We start from the raw sequence: 24,936 nt of genomic DNA on the forward strand, positions 1-24,936 counted from the left end.
TAAAAGACGTGTGAATATTTTGTTTGTTTCTTAAGGTTGGAGCTGGTGCTATCGGCTGTGAACTGCTTAAAAACTTTGCTCTTATTGGGCTCGGAGCAGGAGAAGAAGGCCTCATCACTGTAACGGACATGGACTACATTGAAAGATCCAACCTGAATCGGCAGTTTTTGTTCAGATCTAAGGATATTGGGGTGAGAAGTAACACAAAATTCATCGTTTTTTAAGAACCGGACATGTACGGGGTTGTGTGATTGCTCTAGTTTAACCCACATTAAGTGGAAAAGTCACCGGTTTTCACTGTTAAAATTGTCTGATGGTCTTTCTTTCAGATTATGTAACTCGTATGTAAAAATACCCAAATGAAGTCTTCACTAAGTTCTTAATTTTCTCTTTTTATTGTCTGGCAGACACATATCTTATCTGCTCTTGTCTCCGCAAACAGAAACCGAAATCTGAGGTTGCAGCCAAAGCGGTGGCAGAGATGAACCCCCAGATTAAAATCATCGCTCACCAGAACCGACTGGACCCTGACAGCGAGGGAGTGTACGATTACAACTTCTTCATGGGCCTGGATGGAGTGGCTGCAGCCCTTGATAACGTGGAAGCTAGTAAAGGCTATCAGCTTTATGAGATCGATCCCTCATTGCCACAATATGGTGAAAATACATTTTAAAATGGTCGATCCTTTCTTTGTGGGCTCCTAGGGGTTTATCTCGATAAGCGCTGCGTTCAGCACCAGAAGCCGATGCTGGAGGGGGGAACTTTGGGAAGCAAAGGTCATACTCTGGTGGTGGTGCCTCATCTGACTGAGTCTTACGGACCAGGCAAGTCGAGCTCCGGAAACGCCATCCCGCTGTGCACTTTGAAGAACTTCCCACATCGAATTGAGCACACACTGCAGGTACTTACTGAGCTCCTTCACTTTGTGTTTGACGTTATTAAAGTGAAAAGTTATGTATGCAGGTGAATAACAGTCAGACTACAACTGTGTCAACATGTTATTGTTTCAGTGGGCCAGAGACCAGTTTGAAGGACTGTTTAAACAAATACCTGAAAATGTGAATCTCTTCTTGAGGTGAGGCAAGACTTCACCTTCATTGGCTCTAATTTAAGTTCAAAACAAGCTAATTCCTCAGAGTGGGTTTAGTCATCTTCCTAATTCTTTTACAATAACATGGAAGTACATTTTTACCAAACTCATTAAACCTACTGAAATGTGAGCTTTTCAACATTATCACATTACAACCACAAACTTTAATTTTATTTGATCGATCACAAAGTGGTGCACAATTGTGAATCGGAAGTAAAATTACATGGTTGTCTTAAAAGTGGGACTTTTACTCTGATGCCCCTAAGTAAATTCTACTGGTACCATTTGCCTGCAGAAAAAATCTAATTAGTATATAGAGTTCAGCTGTGTAGAATGAGGGTGACATAACAGCAAACATACCAAGGGACAGCCTCCTACACTGAAAGATCAGAGATTCATAGCTTAGGTGGGAGAATCTGTCAGCAGGACCACTATTGGCGATTCACTCCACAAATTTGTCATCTGTGAAAGTGCTGTGATATAAAACAATACCAATTATTCTTTACAGTTTGCATGAAGCCGTTAAGGAAAGATACAGAAAACTACACTTTTTGACAGGCATGACAAATGTAATCGGTGAGGAAAAACTTACACAGCATTTGTGATGGGAAGATGGATGGAGCTAAATGCAGGGAAATCCTGGAAAAATAAATCTTGTTGGAGAATGTTAAAGATTTGAGATTTGAGGTGAATATTTACCCTCTAGCAGGACATAGACCTTAATTATACAACCAGAGCAATAATGTAAAAGTTTAGATTAGAGTGTATTAATGGGTTAATACAGAATTTATGAATATTCAATAGACAGGATTTGAAAACTGAGAACTGAATGAATTTCACGACCACTCCCCACCCAATCTGACTGAGATTGAGTTATCTCCAGACCTGTACAGACATGCCCTCAAGGAATTGTATTTGTAGCACATTGTAGTTCAAAACAATATTGCTTCATCAAACTGTCATACACCATGAAATAGTTTGTCTTGTTTACAGTTGTTTTTCTTTCATAATTTGTCAGAATTTTTAGCTTATTTTACAAATAACACTTAATGCACTGAGTTTATCACAAAGCAAAATGCCAGAACAAATAATCAGTGAGAGTACTGAGCTTCAAGACCCAAATTCTGTGTGAGCTCTGAGCCTTTCTAATCCAGACATGTTTGAAATGTCTTTCTGTTTGTTTTGGTGAGATTTGATTTGATCCCTTGGGACTCCCAGGTGCTTACACATTCACTCCAATAGAAACTGAAAGATACAGTTTGGAAAACTCTGGTATTTTCCATTGTACGAATAAAACCTTCTGGACTTTTTTTTCCCTGTGGACGGTCATCCACATTTCATTGTCCAGCGAATTGTGACTCATCATATATGAAGTCATGGAGATGACCTCTTATGTTTTGTTCCATTGTTGTCCCTCCCTTGCTGCTACATGCAGAAGTATGACTCTGAAAGTTCCTGTTCAGACACGTTTATGTCTAAAAGGTGGAATATCCCCCATCATCATGATGCATACAAGGTGGCAGGAAGAGTGTGAGCTGGAACATGTTAGTAACTCAGAAATGAATTAGCCATGTATGAGATTTTAGAGAAGCACTGATCCGCATGGTACGAGTTAAGTAAACACTGACTTACGATGGATATGAGTCAGAATAAGAGAATGAAAGAAATGCCTTCTGTCTGGTGAGCGCTTGGAAATTACCTGAGAGGATAAATTTTCCTTTTATTTTCCCCACAAATTCAGTATTGTATTCTGGACTTTGACTGGTCCATTCTAATGTGAATGTGCTTTCATCTAAACCATTGTAGCTCTGGTTGTATCTTTAGTTCTATTGATTTGCTGGAAGGAGAACCCCTTCCAGAATGTGCCTGCATTTAGCTTCATCCATTTCCCCACACTGACCAGGGTGTCTGGTTGCCATTCTTTTTAATGGAAAGAAGTGTGAAATACCAAGCAATGGTTGTCTAGTCAATATGCTAGTTAGTGTTTGTTGGCAGACAGTTGTACTTTTGTGAACTGTAAGTCTGTTATTAAAAGTTGCTACTGGATCCTCTAGGGATCCAAATTTCATAGGGCGGACTCTGACTCATGGGGATGCTGAGGCCCTGGAGATCTTAGGAGGTGTATGCATCAGCCTTCAGGAGATGGAGGCTGGAGGCCACCGTCCAAAAAGCTGGGAGGACTGTGTGGGCTGGGCACGCTGCAAGTGGGAGACTCTGTACAACAACGATATCCGCCAGCTTCTGCACTGTTTCCCTCCAGGAGAGGTAAAATCCCATCTGGGTTACTGGGCAGTAACAACCTTACTGTCAGACGTCATAAACATGCAATTAATGTTGAAGGACACACAGGGGCGCTGTTGTTGTTTACACCAACTGTCTGTGTTAGTTATTTAAACACTAAAAGCAACACAATTGGCATTGTATTTATTCTTATGAGTAGACCAGTGAAAAACCAGCACTGATAAATACCTCAGAGGTCTCAAAGGGATTCTGAGGGGTCGAAGCATGCAGCCAGAGTGATGTCACACTGGTGAGGGGGTGGGGTCATAGATCAGTATCAACCCAAATAAACCCTCGCTAAACCCAGTTTCTGACCCCCAGTTCCTGCAATTGGCCATGTCGTGCTATCACAATGTCCTGCGCAGTTATGGAAATTCCTCTGACTGTTCTTTTTTTTTTCCTTTCCTAATACGTCTACTCAAATATTTATAGAAGCGTGGAGACTTTCCAGAGCGTCTCTTTAGAAAAGCAGAACTTTTCTGGCTTCATATATTTATTGTTTTGCGTAACAATTACAAAACCTAATCCTGCAAACAGTAGTTATTGCTGCTTCGGGTTTATTTGTTCTCTTTTTTTTCACCTTTAAATTATGCAGCAGTTGTAGTTCCATTGTCCTTGTGGAACGTCGCTCAATACCACAGACTTTCTGAGGAACTATGATAAGGTTACTGATGTCAGTAATCTGTCAACTTCCAACCTGACATTTACTGGTCATAGATAAACTTAGACAGGATGTAGCAGCTACTACTGGTCAGAAGTCTTTACTTACAGCCTTAAGGCCATGTGATGAAGTATCAAGCAACATTTTACAGCTCCAGTTTATGATTTTTACTATACAATTAGCAACAGGCTACACTACCTCTCATATATTTTATGTTGAAAATGTCTGTTGCAGAGACCAAAAGCAGAAATATCATATTTACATTATATTTAGAAGCAAAATTGAGGGTGTTCCTTCAATGAAATGTACACACCTTAAAAGACAAAAAAACAGAACAAGGGATGTGAATCAAAATGTTAACAGATATAAAGAATGTTTCAAAGACTAAACCAAAGGTTTCACTGATTTCATTTGGGTTTTGTTTTTTCTTTAAATTGCCAATTCCTGCTGTAAACAAAATACTTTCTTGTTTGAGCATTTTTATCCAGCATACAGATCCTACCTCAAATGTTAGCACCCCTATAAAATATGCAGAGAAAACTTGTAATTAACTAATTTTATGTTCCAGTATTATTATTTCTCATTCTAAGAAATAAGTGATTTCTTTTATCACATCTCTTCCCTTTTCCCTCAACAGCAGCTTGGAAAGATAAACATATTTGTTTTAGTTGAATCTCATGTTCTCTTGTCATTCCCATTTTGAAGAATAAGAAAGTATCAATCCTGTTGTATCTGGACAGCATTACCATATAAACTTAATCTTTTTAAAGAGAAGTTGTTTTTTTTTAAAGACCTCCTGCTTTTGATCCCTTTTGATTTTGAGCCATCCTGCAGTGAAAACTAGAACAACCAGAAAGACACTCGCTCTGTCTCCACTTGTGGACCATTTGGCAACATCAAAGCTGCCAGACCTTTTGTTCTTTTATCAAACTGACAAACTGCATCCCAGTCAATACACACCTGATAATAATATCATTTGTAGCTTCAGGAACATACAAGGTTGGATGTACCATACAACAAATATAGGGAATAACATGCTACTAATATTTAAAATTTTGCCAGCTAGATCTTAGTGTCTGAACAAGCCTGGAATTTGAGTTAGGTGTTCTCCGGGTCTTGATAAGCTGGAAAAGGTAAATAGTTTAATGCAACAACATTTAACATTTTTTCCAGAAATTATTTCCTTTTATAACATCTAAAAGTTTTAACCATCCATCTGGAAATAAATATTCTTTGGTACTGAAATATCTGAAAGTTTATCTTCTATAATGTGATTAAGGTTTACAAAATAGTCTTTATATACCAAGACCTTTATGTCTTTCCAAACATAAAGGTCTGGAAAAACAACTTGCTCCGAAGTTTCAGCATATCCACTCGCATATCCATAGACTTTGTATATGAACATTTCATGTTCATATCCTCTTACAGAGGATGTATCAGTACATGTATGATACTGAGACTGATACATGTGTCATGTATCAGTTAATTATTAATTTATTAATAATAATGAATAATTACTATTAATTAATTAATAATTAACTGATTAATTTTTTAATCAGTTAATTATGATTTAACAATTTTTCCCAGGGGGTTTGATTAGTTTTTTTTCTTAATGAACGAAATCATAATTTGAAAACTGCTTTTTGTATTTACTCAAGTTATCTTTATCTTATACTAAGATATGAGATGTAATGTTTCAGATTCTTGCGGCAAACTTTTATCACAGTCAAAAGTTTGCCTTTTGGCTGTGACAAATGGCAAATTCGAGAAATGAGCAAACACTTTCTGACAGAACTGTACATCCATATGCAAAGTATGGCCACTGCAGAAATGTCAGCCAGGAATTGGTCAACATTTACATTTTTACATTAGAAAATCAGGCAACTCTGGAAATTTTAACCTGGAAAGGTTCAACATTTAACAAAAAACATGTAGGAACCCTGGAAATGCCCCTGAATCCAGAAGATTTGACAGCTTCCTGACCTCTTGGTGCGGTTTGTGGTGCTTTGCACTGAAGTGAATGACCAATAATCTAAATCCACCATGATTTTACAGCCATTCATCATTGTGATAAAGAGATTTTCTCCTGCTTCCTCTCCTTTTTAGTTGACCTCCAATGGTTTACCCTTTTGGTCTGGATCCAAGAGATGCCCTCACCCACTGACATTTGACCCTAACAATGTGAGTAGAGTTTGATCCAATTCAAGGCAGTCATTTAACTGATGAACGTAAAGGAAAAGTGCCAGTGTTTTTTGAAAGCGGCTCACATTCCTTCTTTATCTTGTCTGATAGTGGCCTTAAAGTGATCATCTAGGCTACAAATGCACAGTAAAAGATATTGATCTCCTGATCACTTTCACCGATATCCTTGTTAACCAAGTTGCTTATTTGTCTCGCAATAAACCGGCAACAGTATTTATCCTCAGTGGCAATAGTGAACTGCCAGCAACCAAAATACTTAAAATGTGAACATACGTGTGATCAGTAGGTGCTGAAGCAGCATTTTACTGCGGACAGATGTTCTTATGACTGAACTGAAGTGAGTGTTGTACCTTAATGTAAATTGACAGGATTCAGAAACACATTTTCTGCAAACTATGGGTGTTACAAAGAAGACTGAATCTGGAGTTTGTGTAACAGCCACCTCCTGATTTTTTATTGGATAAAACACGGCCTTAAGGTTTTCCCTAAATGCCATTCGTCTCCCTCTTCACCTTTTTGTTAATCCGACTTCAACAATATTACTCTCGAGGCAAATCTATTCAATAGTCTTAATTCTTGATTCATTTGACAGTAGTGATTATGACAGCACACTGTGCATTGTATGCATTAAATTCTTATAAAAGTTTAGAAGGAGTTGACATGTGCTATGTTTTTTATTCAAAAATGATTAATTAGCTAAAATCTCAAACTTTTTTCCACTGTCATAATGTAGTATTTGTGTAGAATTTTGAGGAAAGAGATTACCTTAAAACAATTTGGAATAAAGTTGTTTGTTATGTTAGGCTGTAACATAACAAAATGTGGAAAAAGAGAAGTGCTGTGAATACTTTCCAATGATGTTTGCAGCCTCTTGACCTTCATGTTCCCTGTTGTAAAGAAACAATGGTTCACACAAGGTTTCAAAATTACAAAAACAAGTTTGAAGTGTTTATACTCGCTCCTCCAGATTCCTGAGGCCTCAATCCATTTGAACATAATGTGGGATGTGCTCAACAAATATTTCCAATCCGAAACGGTATCAGATCACGTCGGTCTCAGACTTTATGACTATTTTGACAGCAAAAGCAGGAACAAGACTCTACTTAGTAGATGGTCATATTGTTATCACTGTTTGGTGTTTGCATTTGAATTGTGTGTTTCAGACAACCCACATGGAGTATGTGGTGGCAGCAGCCAACCTATATGGGCAGATTTATGGGATCAAAGGGACAAGAGACTGTGCTGCAATCAAAAATACCTTAGAGAAAGTCTCAGTTCCACCATTTAGTCCAAAGTCATCTGTAAAAATTCACCTCACTGACAAGGAAATGGAGGAGGACAGAAAAAAAGTGGGTGATGACACTGGTAAGTTAGATTCCGATGCTTTTAACGTGTGTCTACCAATTAATGTAATCTTCCTGCGTCTTCAGCCTCTTTCCATCTCCTCTGCAGACAAAGCCCAACTTGAGGAGCTGAAAGGAAAGTTGTCCTCATTGAAGAGCACAAGTCAGATGTACCCCATTGACTTTGAGAAGGTATGTTGATGGGTACAATGATAGCTATGATGCACAGTTTAGAGAGGCTGCAGGTGGTGACAGCATGGCGACTGAGCCTTAGCAGGGAGCAACACTTAAATCTATAGGTGCTTTCATATCGTGTCTTTTTCCAACGTCCTTTGAGCCTCAGAGAGCTGAATCTTTGCCAGTGCTTGACCATTCATTAAAACAGAGCTCAATTGTGTTGTGTCTTCACACAGAATATGTTGACTTGGAGCAGAGGCAGGTGTTTTACAAATTTCCTTCCTGTTTTCAGAAATGTGGAAAAAGGAAAAGTTGAGTCAGTCGGCTCATTAAAAGAAGCTGAGTGTTGAATTAGGTATTTCCTGAAGTTTGCCCATAATTTTTAACCGCTTCACTTTGTATGAAATTCAACCGGATTTACTTTTGTGGCAGCTTCCTAAATGTTTGAAACGTAAACTTTTATTGGCGGTACACTGGTAAATGTTTTCCAATGTTTTCAGCCATATGCTAACCAGATGCTTCCTCAGAGTAAGCCACATTGTCAACTACTTGTATATCACCTTTATCTAAGATGGTAATGCAACTGAGATTAAAAATCACTTTTCAAATGGACTAGCTGGCCAAAATGTACAACATAATTACACCATTTTTATTTTTTGTGATGATTTCGCTAGTAAACAATGAAGATAGTAATAAATGGACTGTATTAGAGCCATGAATCAGCTTTCTAATCACACCCCTACCTTCAGGCATTCTTGATTGTACGGATGCAGACACTCCCTAAGGATCCTGGGAAGAACCTTCAAATGTCTTCCTGAGCATTTTTTTGTGTTTGAATTCATCCTCCTGAAAAGGAAGTGGTAGTTCTTTCACAATGAAAAAAAGCTCTCTATAGTGTGATGTTTTTGCAGTCTTGTTTTGTGTAGTAGTAAGTGGAAGTTCTTTGTTTCTCTGTCTGATTGATCAGTTTCACTTTTAGATAGAAGCAACAAAAAGTTCCTTCAAAGTGCTGTTTGATCAACATTTCCTTTGTTTCTGTAGTGTAAGCTCTTAAAAAGGGATTCAAACACAGAGATTTTCCTGAAAGAAAGACTCTACATGGGTCTTCTGTGAAACATGGAATAAATGTGACAACGCACCTTATTCTCAATGCTAAGCATAGAAGAAGGACTGTGATGTTTTGAGTTTGTCATTAACCCCATAAAATATCAAAAATCAGCCAAAAAAAAAAAACTGAAAATGTATCATTCAGCAGAATCCTTATACAAAACATCTAGGTGAATTAACACAGAAATAGTTCACTAGACGCAAAATGTTTTTTATGGAGAAGTCAGGTCCCAAAGCAAAATCTGAAATCAGCAGTGAGCTGCAGAGCAGAGACCATTAGACAGATCTGGATGATCTACAGAGATTGAAGGAGAAAACTGAAAGATGGCGCTTTCTGTGTGCGCCAACACTGTGAAATGTTACAGAAGACCAATTGCAGTCCTTTTGACAAAGAAGGCATTGTGCAAAATATTAACAGCATGGGTACCAATAAATGTCAAATTAAAGGTTACATTTTTCTTTATTTTCAAAGTCAGACAATGCTGCTGCAATATTTTTATTCTAAGGCCATTTGCACATTCTTATAAGAGGTGTCAGCCAGTAAATGCAGAAGACATAGTTCATCGGGCACCACCTTGAGAATGCTGTGCTGCAGAACCACTTATCTGATTAATAGAAGACCTGGCACAGGTTTAAAAGGATGCCTGAAAGAGCTCCTGGTAAAATATTGTGTTAGTTCAGTAATAAAGGTGTATGAGGTAAGTCATGCGCATATTGAATGTCCTCTTGAATAAAAAACAAAACTCCCAGACTCCACTCTCTCAGTTGTATCCCTCCATGCCCTGCTGATGCGGTGGATGGATGGAATGTGTGGAGGAGAGCTCCAGAGGCATCAGGTTGCCAGCTAGCAGCTTCACCACAGACCCTGGAGCTCTCCCTAAGTGACAGTCAGCCTCCTAGCTTTTGTAGAGCTGTATGATCTCACTGCTCACATCAATCACAGCAGTAGTCTTCTTTCCACTGAATTGTGTCATGGTGACCACAGTGACTCGAAGCAGGCAGATCACAAAGCGGGAGAACTGCATCAGATCCTTGGACTGTCACATAACATGGGAATCAGGTTTATCTGATTCATTTGGAAATTGAAAAATTATTTATTTAGCATTAAGTTTTACAAAAAACATTGATTATTTTTAAATTCCTATGACTGGCTGAAATATTATTAACATCCCAACTTTTACAGGACGATGACAATAACTTCCACATGGACTACATCGTTGCTGCATCCAACCTGAGAGCGGAAAACTACGACATTCCGGCAGCTGATCGCCACCAGGTCTATATTTACATTGTGCACTTCATACAATTAAACCCATTTGTAGTGATCTCATAAAGTCACCTTGGCCAATGAGTTTATTAAGTTTCATAGTCTTTGTTTGGTCATTAGCTGCTTAAATACATTTAGAAATCCTGAAACAGCTGTTGATCAAGACAACTTTATAACATCATAAAAACATCAAACTGAGTTAAAGCAAAAGAAAACAGGACCACTCAGGACTTCTGCTAGAGCATTATAAAGAAACAAAAGAGAAAGAAAAATCAGAGCGACAGACTTCATCTCCTCCCCTGTGGCCGTGTTTTGAGCTGTCGCTTCACACACCTGCCCTGAAGCTGCAGAAAACAGCCTCCCCGCCTATTGTTCCTGGAATGGGCCTAATCATGGCACTTTACCTGCTGCCTGGAAGGTGACACCTGAGCTGGGCCTTGTTCCAGCTGCTGCTGCGGACACTCACCGCCAAGACAGATGGAGGCTCAGAGAGGGGCCAGGAGCCGTTGAGTGAGGGGAGACAAAGGAGAGTCACCCACCGCCCCTCCCGTCCAGCCCTGTGTAATCACAGCCTTTACCACAGGCTGCATCACGTTTCAAAATAACTTCAAACTTAGTCACCAGATCATATAATATATAGTATCAATTGTGCTGATTTTTATGATCTGAAGGCTATAAATTAGTGTCAGTATGTGACATAATTTACGAGTGTGTCGTTAATCTGCAAAATCTTAAATGAAACAGTCTTTGTGTATCTTATAAGCTGAATATAGCACTACCACTACATCAGAGATGTTTTTAGCCATGTAAGTAGTCAGGATATTAAAAATTAAAAATAAAAAAAACGACATATATTTTTGGCATTTACAAGTTCAGTATATCAATTTTTCTGCACTATAAAAATATTCTAAAAGCAGTCATTTAGTAAAATGCATTCTTTGTTGAAAGCGACATATAGATACACAGACAGCAAGATATACAATATTTTAAACAAATCTGTTTGTGTATCCACTTATTCTGCATCACATTATGTGAAGTATCAAACTCTGATTATCTGTCCAGGTCAAACACATGCTGTAGCTTTAGTTATCAGACATCAGATTCAGATTCAGATTTATTCATATCCCCCATGGGCAGTTGACGTTACAGCAAGTATAAAAACTAAAAGACAAAACATCAACAATTTTTCTGATTGGTTATTCCAATCTTTCACTCTGTCTATTTAGCTGTTGCTTCATGTTATCATGTGGTTAAATTGGACAAATATGTTGGAGTCCTGAAGCTTAATTTATGCTTTGTGAAATCATAACATTCAGTTTTTGAATTCACTCACTTTAACACCTTGAATATTTCTTCAAACTGTCTGCTTGGCCTGTGGCGAAACTTGGAAGTGAACTTCTCGTTGTCTCCTTTCACAGAGCAAACGCATTGCTGGAAGGATTATTCCTGCCATCGCCACGACGACGGCAGCAGTGGCAGGCCTGATGTGCCTGGAGCTGTTCAAACTGATTCAGGGTCACAAGAAGATCGACTCCTACCGCACGGCTTACCTCAACCTGGCTGTACAGTACTTTGTCCTGTCCCAGCCGTGCCGCCCACAGAGCTTCACAGTGAGTAGCAGCTCCATGCAGCCACAGCCGCTCTCAGTTAGAGTCTGTAAGGCTTTAGGGAAAACATCCATAAAAGCATCCAGTCACACAAATCCTGAGTGGAGCACTTTTTACAGTCAAACAGACCCTTACTTTATATACATTCATCATTTAAGTCAGTCTACTTCAGGAAAAATGTGTTTACTTCTGTTTGAAGTGATGTCCCTCCTCTTTGGGTGGAAAGTATTAAGTCATGAATGAATGCTTTCAGAGCGAGAGGCCACTGCAAACTGTCTTTTACATGTAAGCCCAGTCTTACTCTGGCTCAGCATAATCCGTGAGATATTTTAGAAACAGACCCAGGCTTGCCTCTCTGTTTGGACACATGAGATGAACTCAAGCCAACTGTTTGTTGATAAAAGAAGACTCTTCTAGGGTCAGATACAAGCTAATGACTGATGTTAAATGATGTTTGATGAATGTGTCTGTTGAGGATGCATTCAATATTTCAACTACTCATGCAACAATATTACCCATCAGACTTCAAAGCTGGTAACTTTTGGGGATATATGCAAAACATCGTCTGTCTGTAGCTCACCTCCAAGTGTAATCAAAAACCAGCCGAGAATGTCAGCTTTCCCTCAGCCAGAGGTCAGTGAGTGCCACCAAATGGCGGGTAACTTTTCCTCTGTGTATCTTAAGAGTGCAATGAGGAGGCATGGAGACAGTATAGATCTTGTTTCAGCTTCGGTTACAGGGAAAAATTCAGGATCTGCAAAAAAAGGCCGCCTTGATGACAGAAGCAGCTGTGACTTACTGCTTGCTCTTCAAAGGCTGCAGGCGTTCTCTGTTTCTCACGTTCAAACACATGGTAGTTCTAACACTTTATTTCTGTAACGTTGTTATTTTTATCAAAGCGAAAAAATCATTCCACTTCATCTTGTCAGTCGTGGATGTTAGAATTTCAAATCCTAAACCCTAAAAAGTTTTTAGATTGTTTTATTTATTGTGCTTTTATCCTTAAAGCAGAACACAAACTCTTCCAGTTTGTGAGCCTTCTGTCGTAAAAGGTTTAACTTGCCAATATTAGATTGTTCATCAGTAAAGTTCATCTCTCTTAGACACATAAAAGTAGATATAGCTATCATAACATAATTCATGGAGTTTTTCAAGGGTGATTCATATTCAAGAGATATTCGTGCAATTTTTAGATTTTCCCCATCTGTCCTCTGAATTATTATTTTCTATTGCGCATCAAAACTGTTTATGTAATCTTTGCTACAAGAATCTAGTTGTAAACATATGTTTTATCGTATTTCCACTCACTTTTTCTCACCTCAGTGAGCACAGGAACACTGATAATAGAGAAGAAAACCAAAGAAGTAGTTGAGGGCAATAAAACAATTATCTTTGTTTCCCAATCATTTGTTTGAACTGAAGTTGAGTGAAATCTGTTAAATTACTTTTCTTGTTTCAATGGCCAGTCCTCTGTAATGACTGCAGCCCAAAAGGCAACCAAAAGAGACAGTTCATGCTCTCACTCAGTCCTAACCATGGGAGGCCTTGGTCTGGCGGTGGGGATGTAGTCGTCCAATCAGATGTTGGAACCCCTGTCCTGCAGTGTGTAGAGGGTAGGACCCTAACCCCCAATTAACCCAATATGCTTTTTGGTGTTTGAGTAAAAGTAAAGATTTAAAATTGGAATTGCATCTTTTATTCAGCTGTCAATTAAAGTCTAAGATTAGTAAATTCCTTGCTAATATCTAAAATTCAAAATTTTTAAAGTTTTTCTTTTTCTCAGGACCAGAATCTCCTGATTCTGCCTTGTGGTCTAGGCACTATGTCACCAGAAGAAAAGAAAACATAACATTATAACTACTTTATGCTGAACTGAAATGTTCAAAGTGAGCATCTATATGGTTTCTTTGCAAAAAAATACATGAAAGCCTTCAAAGGAAAAGCAAATAAAAGGTCTAGGAACTAATACTGTCTTATCTCTCTGGGTTTAGGCAGGGTTTTTTCTGGCTGCTTTTGTTTCAACTTCAGACATGCAGCTGTTAAATATCACCGATCAGACATGCGGTATCAAGAGCTCAGATTACTTTTGCAATAACTTAGACCTCCCCCCTCATGAGCTCAGTCTCAGTTCATTAATATCAAGTAGCAACACTCACATCTCTCTGATTTGACTGCTGGCAAACTAAATGTTTGTTCAAGGGTGCCAAATACTCACCAGTCACCCTGATGAGACTGGAACTGTTATGACTGCTGATACTGGAGGCTTATTTAAGAAAAGTGTGCAACATGTAGCTCTGTGCTTTCTTATTTCAAGTCATTCGTCCAGCAACCTAATCATTTTCCAGGGTGTCTTTGTTTTGTTTTAGAGCAGCTGTTTCCCAAAATAGGAAGTCTCTGTGTTTCGCTCTGCTCCTTCTCCTCTCTGTGGGTTTAGAAATATGTAAACAACCAGGAGATTGTCCTTGTCTGCTCATAGTAACTTTGTCACACGGCTTTTTTTTTTCCTCTGTCTCTTTCACTTTGGGAACCAAGGCCAAGAAAGAAAAGATATAGCGTGTCTGATGGGTTTACAGACAAACAAAATTCCTGGTTGTCTTTGGAGGTTGTTGGAGAACGAACCAGTTCAAGATTAATTGAGTTTTGTGACCTAATACATTGGCCTACTAGGCGTAGCCATCAGAAAGTTGGTAATTTACTGTCATGAAGGGATGGACATGGTCAGTAAATGCTCAGTGGGATACTGAGCATTTAAACTATGCTCAGCATCCTACAAAGGGGCTAAATGTGTGCTGTGAAAATTTCCCACACATCACTGATCTACATTTTATGGTTTGGATTAAGGTCTAATCTTATATATCTGAATTTATATAGCTTAAATCTTGTGATTTTGAAACAGATCATTGTTTCTGATCAAACTGAGACGTCTGTTTAACAGGATTTAGTTGCTGTCATCATGTGACTTTTCTGGTGAAGCAATGATGTTAAACTGACAGTTTATAGACTTCTTGTTTCACATTTTTGGTACCCAGCAGAAAGACAAACAACAGAGACAAGAACAAGATACAAACTATTTGTAAACAACGTATCAACTTGCTAACCCCTAGAAGCTGACATAATTAAACCTAATCCTATGTGTTCATCAGATGCATAGCTGACATGTTTGCTCTCTGCAGCTCTTTGAACAAACTGAGACACATCTGCTGCCACAGACTTGTTCTAGTATGCTCAGAGTTTTAGAGAGCCTCGGGGATGCAAAGTGGTTGGTCTTATTGAAATAATTTATGTTATAGACATTTAGCTTCTTTGTACAATAAATTATGTCAAAAGAAGCACATAACAAAACCTTACTCTAACACTGATGCAAAAACTGGGCCTCTTTGTTTTTGTTTTCGAGACATTTTGACATTTTGATGTATGAGAAAACTACATTTATTTTGATATTTATGTTATCTATGTTACACTCTGTTTGGTCCGTGTCAGCAACTAAACAGAAACAGTGACAAACATAGAAAAGGCTTGTTTTTAAATATGATGCACCAAAGTGTGAAAATATATTTTTATTTCACTCTCTTAATTTGTTGCTGTGACTGATGTGCAACTTCAATAAAATCTAAAAACATAACTTGAGGCAAGACAAGGACATGTTTCAGCTATGTAGTAAATTAGTCAATCCTCCGCCCCTGCAGCAGCTGCTCCAGCTCTCTGTACTGGTGTATGCTGCCCTTACTTGTCTGCCATGAAAAACTCCCTGTGCACTGACTTTGCAAAAGGATTCTAACTTTGTGCGCTTTCAAACTCCCCATGTCTGCATCATAGGCCCTTAACTGGACAGGAGTTCAGAAGAAAGGAACCTTTAGGTTGACTCTTACACTTGCCTATGTTTTCTCTCATATTTACTGCTATATACAATTGCATGCTATTGTTTACATCCGGACGTGCGCACAACACTGGAGGGGAAAAACATGATCCTTTTACATGCCACTCATAGCCACGATGCCGCGGTAGAACAATTCTAATTTAAACACCTGCTCTACTGATGATCTGTCAGAGAGGTGATGTGTGGGTTGTTTTTTCTTTTTAAATTCTGCAGCACATCTACATGTTAAGGTTTCCCCAAAAGTCCAAGTCAAGCTAGCTTAACTGACCTACCTCTCTCTCCCTCCCTCGCTAATTTTTTTTATTAAAACTTTGACCTGTGAAATGTCATTCCCTTGTTTGTTAACTGTTGAAATGTTGACAGTTATTGGCAAAGAACTGCGTACCTTTTTCTATTTCTAAAGTGTACATTTAGGATTTAGTGTGTTGTGCTGACAACATGGCAGCTAAAACCAATGGTAGTCATTGTCGCCGAGCAGCATTTTTTTGCCCTTCAGCAGAGAAATGGGGGTGAGATCTTGCACATGTGACGTCTATATTGTCTCCAGAATACGATGGAGATAAACTTATTACATTTGCTTTCATTTCTTGTGTGCACCTTTGTGAAGCATGACAAAGATGCTGTGATTTACAGGAAGCTTGCGCTTTAAGATGTAGAAAATAATTACCACCCTACCAAGTGGCTTGTGGTTTAAGTAGCTCCATAATTGAAGGCCACACATCTGTGACACAAACATCAGGGTATGGCGTAAGAGAGTCTAACAAAAAAGAGGAAGGGGTGGGGCGGGGGGCTTCACCTCACATGTGGTTAAGTCTGCGTTTGGCCACCTTGGTCTGTGCCAGTAAAGAAACCTGGGGCGAACATGATCCAAGACCCTCTGGATTCCCAAAGGAGAGCAGAGAGCATTGTGCAGTTTGTAACTCAAGACCCCTGACATGAATAGAGCTGGAGGGTTAATGACTAATCTGTGATCATCACATTGGGCATGTTCCTTCTGTTGTTTTCCATGGTTTATTTGTTGGTTTTGTTTGCCAATGTAACATGTTGTTCCATGTTATATTGTTTTTATCTTCTGTTTTTTTTGTTCCTCATAAGGCGAACTTTCCGCTTTTTGTCATAACAGAATGGTCAGTTTGTTTATCCATATGCCATCAAGCAGGATGTCGTGCACAAGTGAAACAACATTTAAATTCAGATTATGGAGGATATAACCAACCAAAAAAGATAGATAGAAAGAGTTTCTTTAATCAGTGTGTGGTACAGTTCATAAACTGAGCATGCACTCTCTCCCTTTTGTAGTTTAAAATGCCTCAGGCAATGAAATCATCTGATAATATCTTCTCATCTCATAAATATTTAATCCAGAGGCATCACATACACAGGATATCATGACTTTTACCAAAACAGCTGCCCTTCAACTAACTGAAATACGTAGAGTCCAAATTTGGCTCAGTTTTCTGTGGGTTTGTCTGAAAACACTCCTCTATATCGGACCTTGACCTCTGTACTGTCTGTTTTCTCATAAACTATTCATTTATGAAACATAATTGCTCTTCTGCAGTGTTCTGCACACATTTCCTTCCCATCATAGAGCAAATGAATATGAAGTGAATATGTCAAACAAAGTCTATGTTGTCTCCTTAAATTGTTGTAAAATTCACCAGAAAAATTTGTTTCTGCATTTTTCCTCCAATTAATTTGAATTATTTACTTTTTTTGTCTTGCCTGGTTTAGATTAAATGGAGTGCCTTATTCATCGCATCTAAGTAGTGAGGTTTTGCAATTAAACAACATTGATCATTTTGCCATATTTGATCTGTTTGTCCCTGATTTTTTTGGTTACAAATAAGATTATTTTATGTGACTTCAAGCTGACCACACCGTAATAAGATAAAGTTATAGCAGGTTTGGTTTGATTAGAGGTCAGACTGTATTTTATTTTATAGTAATCAACTGAATCTGAATCACAAATAACAGCTGTATGCAACGAAATGTCGTTCTGTATACATCCTGTGCATGCAAAATGACAATAAAGTCAGTCTAAGTCTAAGTCTAAGTAAAAAGCTTAATATATATTTTTTAGCAAATGGTAGACAGGTTAAATTTAATTAAATTAATTCTGGAATAGTTGAGCATATTATATATATACAGTATATATCAATAATTTATCAAAATACTTAACAACCAAGAGAATTATCTGCATTGGTTGATTTTTTTGGTGTACGATGGAGTACAATCTCTGCAGGGAGACATCTGGAACTAAATGACGTGCATTAGATCTTATCTGTAACTCTATTAATCAATTATGACCAAATGCTATTTTACCACCTACTGTATGTGTGTAGTTTTAAAAGCTACTGATAATTTTAAGAAAGGATCTTTGAGAAAATGGTGGAACGTTATTTCTGAGATGTTTCAGTTGATTCTGAAAAAAAGAAAATGAAAGGTTCATTAGCGCTGCCAACAAGAATACAGCTATGCTTGGTTCTGAAACTGCACTGGAATTATGTTGATGTTATTGTTATTCTTGCATTAATGTGGCATTATCATATAGCTTGAACCTAAACATAACATGGATGAACTTCAGTCAGCCAGGTCAAATTTTTAGGCTGAATATTTTCTCTGGAAATTTGAATCATATGTTTTATAGTTCTGTCTTTCATCTGAAATAGCTTCATCTTAAGTTTTTAAAATAATCCTTATATCACTTGGAAAAGTTTGGGAGACATCATATAGGCTATTTCACAAACCGCAATAACATATAATAGGTAGACTTTAAGATGTTCTAGTATTAATGAGTAATTAATTATAGATGGATGAATGGATGGGTCAAACTGTCTGAGCTAAAACTGCAGTCTCTCCAGCATTTAGTTCGTCTGCCGACTCCATCATGTCACTGACCCATTTGTCAGAGTTTTATTGACTCAGTACTTTTGCCCCGGGGTCATTTTCAGTCAGGTGGAGTGTCGTTATCTTCTCATTTGAAAGACAATCACATTGAGATTCTATTTGTTGTTTTACACGTCAATGGAAGCCTTTCAAAAGCAACAGACTGCTTTTAGTGTGCGTGTCAAACTCTACGCTGTGCTGAGAAGTGCCTGTTGTGCTGCTGTCAGCTGCACCTCCTCCATCCTGAGGCAGCACATCAAAGAACAGCTTATAAAATAGACTCTTTTATATATATATACTGTATATATATATTTTTTTTACCTGGTTATCACATTTTATATCTCACTCCGGTAGTTACTGTAAGGCTGAAATTATGCCCAATGTTTGGAGATTTAGTCATTATAGTGAGTGGAAATACCAGTTGGAGGTCCCGACCATCTGTCCTTTCACCGAATCCCAAAGGCTGTGGTGATCAATACTGATCAAGCGGCAGATGACACTTTTAAAATAGACAAAAGGTGCTTTTTACAGTGTACTTTCATCCTTCTGTTAGAAGACAAAAAAGGCTAATCTAAAGCCATATAAACAGATGTGTTTTAGAAGATGTCCTTTGACTTCTGTCTAGTCAATGAATATTTACCATGTTTGTATGTCTTACTTGTACAGTGACTAGTGGTCAAATCCCGATAATATAGCACAAATAATATGCATTTTTCAAAAATGAAACTGATATTGATTTGACTGAATTAAAATATGAAACCAGACTCTGACCTTTTTCATTGTTTCTGTGCTGTAGATCTGTCGTCAGTATTAGCTGATTATGACACAGCAAGAACCAAGTCTTCACTTCTTCCTTAAAATATACAATATTTCATTGTTTACTGTCCATTTTTACTGAGTGTTACTTTCTCAGGTTACCTACATGTAACCATCAGAGGATACTTCTGATTAAAGCTTGAAAAACTCTTTCTTTTTTCTATGCAGTAAATCATTAAGAGTGAATGTGTGAAAAATATTATATTTTATACATGTGGACCAACATAATTTGCTTCTTTAGCCCCATGAACCCACAGTTTGTTTATTTAGTTTTTCAAACAGGGAGCATATACAGGAATAGTGGTAGATACAGATTTACATCGTAAATGTTTAATTGTTATCCATTCAATTAGAGGAAAACAAGAAAAGACCTGACATCTTAGCAGAAATAAACTGTATAGTGTACCTGATTAGCCTATTATTAGATTAGTACAACATGTATTTGAGTGTAACAGCAGCTAACAGCACCCTGACTTAGAGGCTCAGATATGGTCAAAAGAACGACGCAGGGCTTTAAGTTGCCAGAATGTCTGCAGAAAGAGAAGCAAACAAGCTAAATGAGATTAAGATATGGATATGATGTGAGGAGGCCACACAGATTCACCATCTGACTTCCCTAAATCTCACTTGGAAGCCATTTAAAAGAAAAAAGCTGCCTTTGAAGAAACAAGCCTCCAGCCACAGCGGGTTGTAAAAACGTTTCCAATGTTGGAATTCTGGGCCGATAATGAAGCAGAAAAAAAGCCTCTGCAGAGGTACAATATTTCTTGAGGCACAATGTAAATGGGAGGGCTTATGTTTTAACTCAGATTACTGGTTCCTTAAAATCTGTTTTAAAAGCAAGAATGAAGTAAGCGCCTTGTGACTTACTGCTTCGTTACATCGTAAAATTTTCCATGTGGACTTCTTTTCATCAATCATTCTAATTCCAATCAACCAATCAGAGGCGGATCTGAGGTTTCACACCGTAGCCAATGAAACAAGCAGATTCTAATATTTCTTGTAAGACAATTTTTAGACTTCCAACAGAGATCTTATGTGAGCAGTCAAGAAATCTAGTCATAATCATAACTATATTTTTTTTCATAACTCCTATTTTTTTACATTTAGTGTTTCACAGACAGTATTGTTCCATTGTATTGAAGACCATTTACATTAAGGTTTACAAGGTTCTAACACCATCAACAATAATCATTCTTTTAAAATCTGTTTCGATTATTTAAAAGTTTTCCGAAACCTTTTAAAAAAAAAAAGTGGAATAATTCATATAAGCCCTGCTAAAGTCTGGATTTTCTTTCCTTTAGGCAGAGCATTTCAAATCTGTTATGAGTTTTTATGTTAGCAGAGGGTACATTACTACAATGATCTGTAGTTTTTATATTTGGGAAATTTTAACTGCAGGAATGAAAGACTATTGTGAAATGAGCAGTGGCCAGGCAGGGACATGTACTGTAGGTGAAAGGTCAAATTTTGGAGCTACAGCTATTTTGGCCATTCTGAAACTTTTAACAGAGCAATAATATAATGAAGTTATCTTTGTTTTTGTGGTCTTGGTAAGTAAGTTGTTTTTTGAAATTAGCTTCATGTCTATTTAAGTGGGAGGAAACAAACCAAGAAGGTGTACGTGTTTGTTGTTGAGTGTCTGTGGCTTGTTTTAGAAGATTATAAACTACTGGCTGGCTTCAGATTTGTCAGGAAGAGACTGGGAGCTCTTCAGACTTCCTGTCAACAAGAGGAAGTTTGGCCAGACATTGGGGAACTTCAAATCTCAAAATATCACCGACAGAAATTATAATAGGTGCTTCTTGTCACCTGTTTGAAAAAAGGGAACAGATTCTAATACTTTTTTTTTTTTTAAACTCAGAAGGATGTTTGCTTTATGGCATCAGATGAGTGGAAGTAAATTCAACAGTGACCTTTTGTGATCATGGCAAATTCCTACTTGTTTTCATGTCCAAACAAATGTCATTTGTGGTCTAGCTTTTATTTGTATTTTAGTCTGAAAATCCAAATGTTTTTCCATTATCCTCTTTACTGTTTCCATACTCAACCATGCCTGGAAATACTGGCGTGTTTTCTAAGGATCATTTTAGCTTACTTGCATGCCTCCTTTAATTTTTCATTTCCAGTCAAATTAGATATCTATTTTTAATCTGGCTACTATAAACACAGAAAAATAAACCTTTCCTACATTTTGCAAGTTGGACACTATACTAAACTTTAAGCAGTATTTAGGAGGGATGTGTTAGTTGGTAATGTTTATGTAACATAAGCTACAGGCTACCATGAATAAGCTCTACAGGCGGAAACCTTGTGATATTTGTTATCTAGAATTCATCTTGTGTGCTGCTAGTTATTTGATAAAGGATTGCCTTAATATTGCTTCCTACTGATAAATCTTATTTCACTATTTTGTACTGATTCGTTTTAGTTTGTTTTTAAAGGAGAACAACATTCTGCTTCACATTTCTTGTCTTTTCCCTAAAGGCAAATGTTCTATTGGCACATTGCTGTTTTATTGTGGCAGCTCCATAAAAAAGTTGTTGTGCTTGTGGGAGACCATTTGTAATTGTTTCCAGCAGCATGTTTGGTCCCAAGATTCTTGCAGTTTTTTGGTTTGCTTTTTGCTTCTAGCCAGCTTAGCTGAGTATCTGCACTAAGACATCATTTGGTTTACTTCAGGTTTTTGCCATACTTTTATGACTGAGGCTAGAGGAAAAGAGGAGACAGTGTAAAAATAGGCTGCACGCCTGCTCTATTGTGTAGAAACAGCGTTTACACACAAAGGCACGGCTGAAAATAGCTGGCATGAGACCACTTAAAGTCCATTTTGCTTTAGCGCAATGTTGCTGCTTTAGCAAAGAGTCTTTTTTTCCTTTCATTTTAAGTTGCTTTGCTCATGAATAGTTTCAGGCTCTTATAAAATTCTGCAAAAACATTTAAAGTATGCTAACAGGCCAATGTTATGATGTGCATCCTGCAAATAAGCTGTGCTTTGTCTAAAAACTGGGACAAAGCACATTGACAGACATTTAAACTTTGGGAGATGTGCACTTCAAGTGCTTCTCCATAACCCCGAACTCCGGTAAGTGGTGGGAGTTGTGAGGGCTAGTCCACAAAGTTCCCCTTGGCTGCTGAAGCAGAGATAATTGGAGCCAGGTTCGGCCGAGGTTTTGGTATTCACAACCCAGGCCAAGTTTTGGTCTTCACAGCTTCTCTTGCCAGACAGCGCCTGGGTGTGAGCAGAAGCGTTTGACCAGGCGACATATTTTGACTTACTTTCTAAATGTGAGGAATCCTGACCCACTTTAGTCTGATGATGTCTATTCTTTATGTCTTCTACATGTGGATTATGATGTTCAGGGTAAACGTATGCTGTTTATGTTGCAAGAGTTACATTAATCTGTCTGGGTTTCTGTTGTGCCGTAGTTTGGGTTCTTGAGTTCATCCTGCTAGAATAATGACCCTGTGCTCATCCGATGGGAATGGCCGAGTTTGATGGGAGGAGATTTTACTGACGATTAGAAAAGAAGCATGAACTACAACTGAAATCTTTGTTTTTAAGTTTATATGTGTTGGTGTAGGCTCGATGCTTTTTGATTTGCCTTAATTATTGTGACTCTTCAGTTCAGCTTGCAGTGCTGTCTATTTAATAAATTTACACCAAATATGTTATATCTTTTTGGAAAAAGGATAACAGTTAATACCATATTAAAACAAATATCAATTGCTTGTGATGTGTTTTATGATGGTAAATTGGATGAACATATTACAAAACTCTTTAAAGCAACACACAGCAGATTGGCTATAGTGTATAAGTTGGTTAAAACATCTGATAATCTCTTAAAACAACATTTTTTTTAAAATGGATACAAACAACGATTAAGAGACCATGTAGATGGAGCTAACGAGCCACATGAAGCTCTAAATATGCAGGTTTTAGAAGCATGTTTATACAACTATAATTGTATGACTTTATCTCATAATTTAGGTCCAACTTGGTTTTTATTCTTTAAAAGAAATATGTATAAAATACTATTTTCCATATGCTTGTTTAATATGCTAACCACATGTACATGAATTTTACATTTTATTTTATTTGACCTTAATTTATACAAGTCAAATCCTATTGAGAACATAAATTCTCATTTTCAAGAGAGATCTGTTCCAACATTACACACTTCAAAACACTTAGTGTTTTGAAGTGTATATGCAACCAAGAGGTCTGGCAATGAAATGCCAGTTTTCTTATGCAAAAGGATTTTTTCAAGACATCACATTGTGACCTGTAGAGTCATATTGACTGGTCTGTAACTATACTACCTCATATGCAGCAAATTGTGATCCATTGCAGATTCTAAGACATTTATATCAGAATCAGCATTGACTTCTTCAGCAATTTGAGCTGCAGTAGTGTGATGGACCATTCGGGCCATACTTTGCTCTAAATCTAGGCAGCCAATAAACCTGTTGCCAATTTATTACTGATTTTGCTTAGACCACTTTTGGTAGATATTGACCAATGTAAACTAGACCCCCCTACCCCCACCCCCCAGGAGAGCTGCAGGTTTTGACATATTCTGACCCGGTCACTTCTACTGGGTCAGAACATGAACTTGCTCAAATCCCTACATTTCTTCAACACGAGATTTGATGAACTCTCATTTTTAGTACATCACCAAAGGTTATTTTTTAGAAACTTTAGTGTTATCAATGTTCTTTGATGTTGTCCGTCTTAAATTGCTCTGCTATTTCATTATATTTTCCAAGCTCACAAACATTTTTAGGCTGCTAAGAGTTTGCAATAATCTGAAACTTTGACAAAAATGAAACTTCAGAAACGCAAAGTCCCACTACAGGAAGCACCTTCTTGACCTTTTTGTGGGTTGTTGGGGCCCTGCTGATTGTTGTCAGCTGGTATGCTCTGCATACCTGCCACACCAAGCCGTCCTTCGTCTGTCAACTTGTTCTGTGTTTATGTGCAGCGGTGTAATGTATAACTAAGTAACGTGTTTTTTGACAGGTCGCAGGAAGGAAGTACTCCCTGTGGGATGATTTCCTTGTTGAAGGAAGACGTAGCAATCAGCAGGAAATGACCTTGGCAGATCTCATCCAGCATGTGAAGGTACTGCAAGGAAATCCAAATTTTTTACACCCGCTGCTTCAGAATGCACTTTTTATTTGTTTTCCTAAACTTGCTCACCTTCCTGCAATGCACGCAATGTGACAATCACTATTGTTTGAGGCGATTGCCCTATTTAATTCTGCTTCTAACAATTTCAATATAGTTGTCTACATTTTACATTTTCTACATTGTAGCCAGTAGAAGTTTAGTGATGAGGCCTATTGTGACTGCTTTCTTTATTTTTCAACTTGAATAGATGCTATAGAATGGGCTGAGATGGAAAATGGAGATGAATTGAACCAGCAGACATGTACAAAAAAATGCTGTCACTAGCCACATTGTTTAGTTACCAGAAGGTACTTGATCGGACTAAACTTTGCCTTCAGAACTGCTTTAATTCTTCATGGTCCAAATTAAGAGCTACGCTGAATGGTTTGATACTAGTTAATGCACCTCTGTCCTGACGCCTCAGAATTACAACCCATTTCTTCTCAT

At 37.8% G+C, this 24,936-nt stretch overlaps 1 protein-coding gene across 1 annotated transcript in view; it reads left to right on the plus strand.

Annotated features, from left to right (window-relative positions):
- Positions 1-24,936, plus strand: part of LOC102220506 (ubiquitin-like modifier-activating enzyme 1) — a 33,333-nt gene that overhangs the window by 5,122 nt on the left and 3,275 nt on the right. Inside the window, exons 12-22 of the mRNA XM_014475941.2 lie at positions 36-191; positions 443-608; positions 705-901; positions 1,011-1,075; positions 3,145-3,355; positions 6,138-6,212; positions 7,397-7,598; positions 7,686-7,768; positions 10,044-10,136; positions 11,546-11,737; positions 24,340-24,441. Of these exons, the coding sequence (XP_014331427.1) occupies positions 36-191; positions 443-608; positions 705-901; positions 1,011-1,075; positions 3,145-3,355; positions 6,138-6,212; positions 7,397-7,598; positions 7,686-7,768; positions 10,044-10,136; positions 11,546-11,737; positions 24,340-24,441 (1,542 nt within the window). The remainder of the gene's footprint in view (positions 1-35; positions 192-442; positions 609-704; positions 902-1,010; positions 1,076-3,144; positions 3,356-6,137; positions 6,213-7,396; positions 7,599-7,685; positions 7,769-10,043; positions 10,137-11,545; positions 11,738-24,339; positions 24,442-24,936) is intronic.

Source organism: Xiphophorus maculatus, chromosome 20 (assembly GCF_002775205.1).
Source record: "Xiphophorus maculatus strain JP 163 A chromosome 20, X_maculatus-5.0-male, whole genome shotgun sequence".
In the NCBI taxonomy this organism is placed as follows: Eukaryota; Metazoa; Chordata; class Actinopteri; order Cyprinodontiformes; family Poeciliidae; genus Xiphophorus; species Xiphophorus maculatus.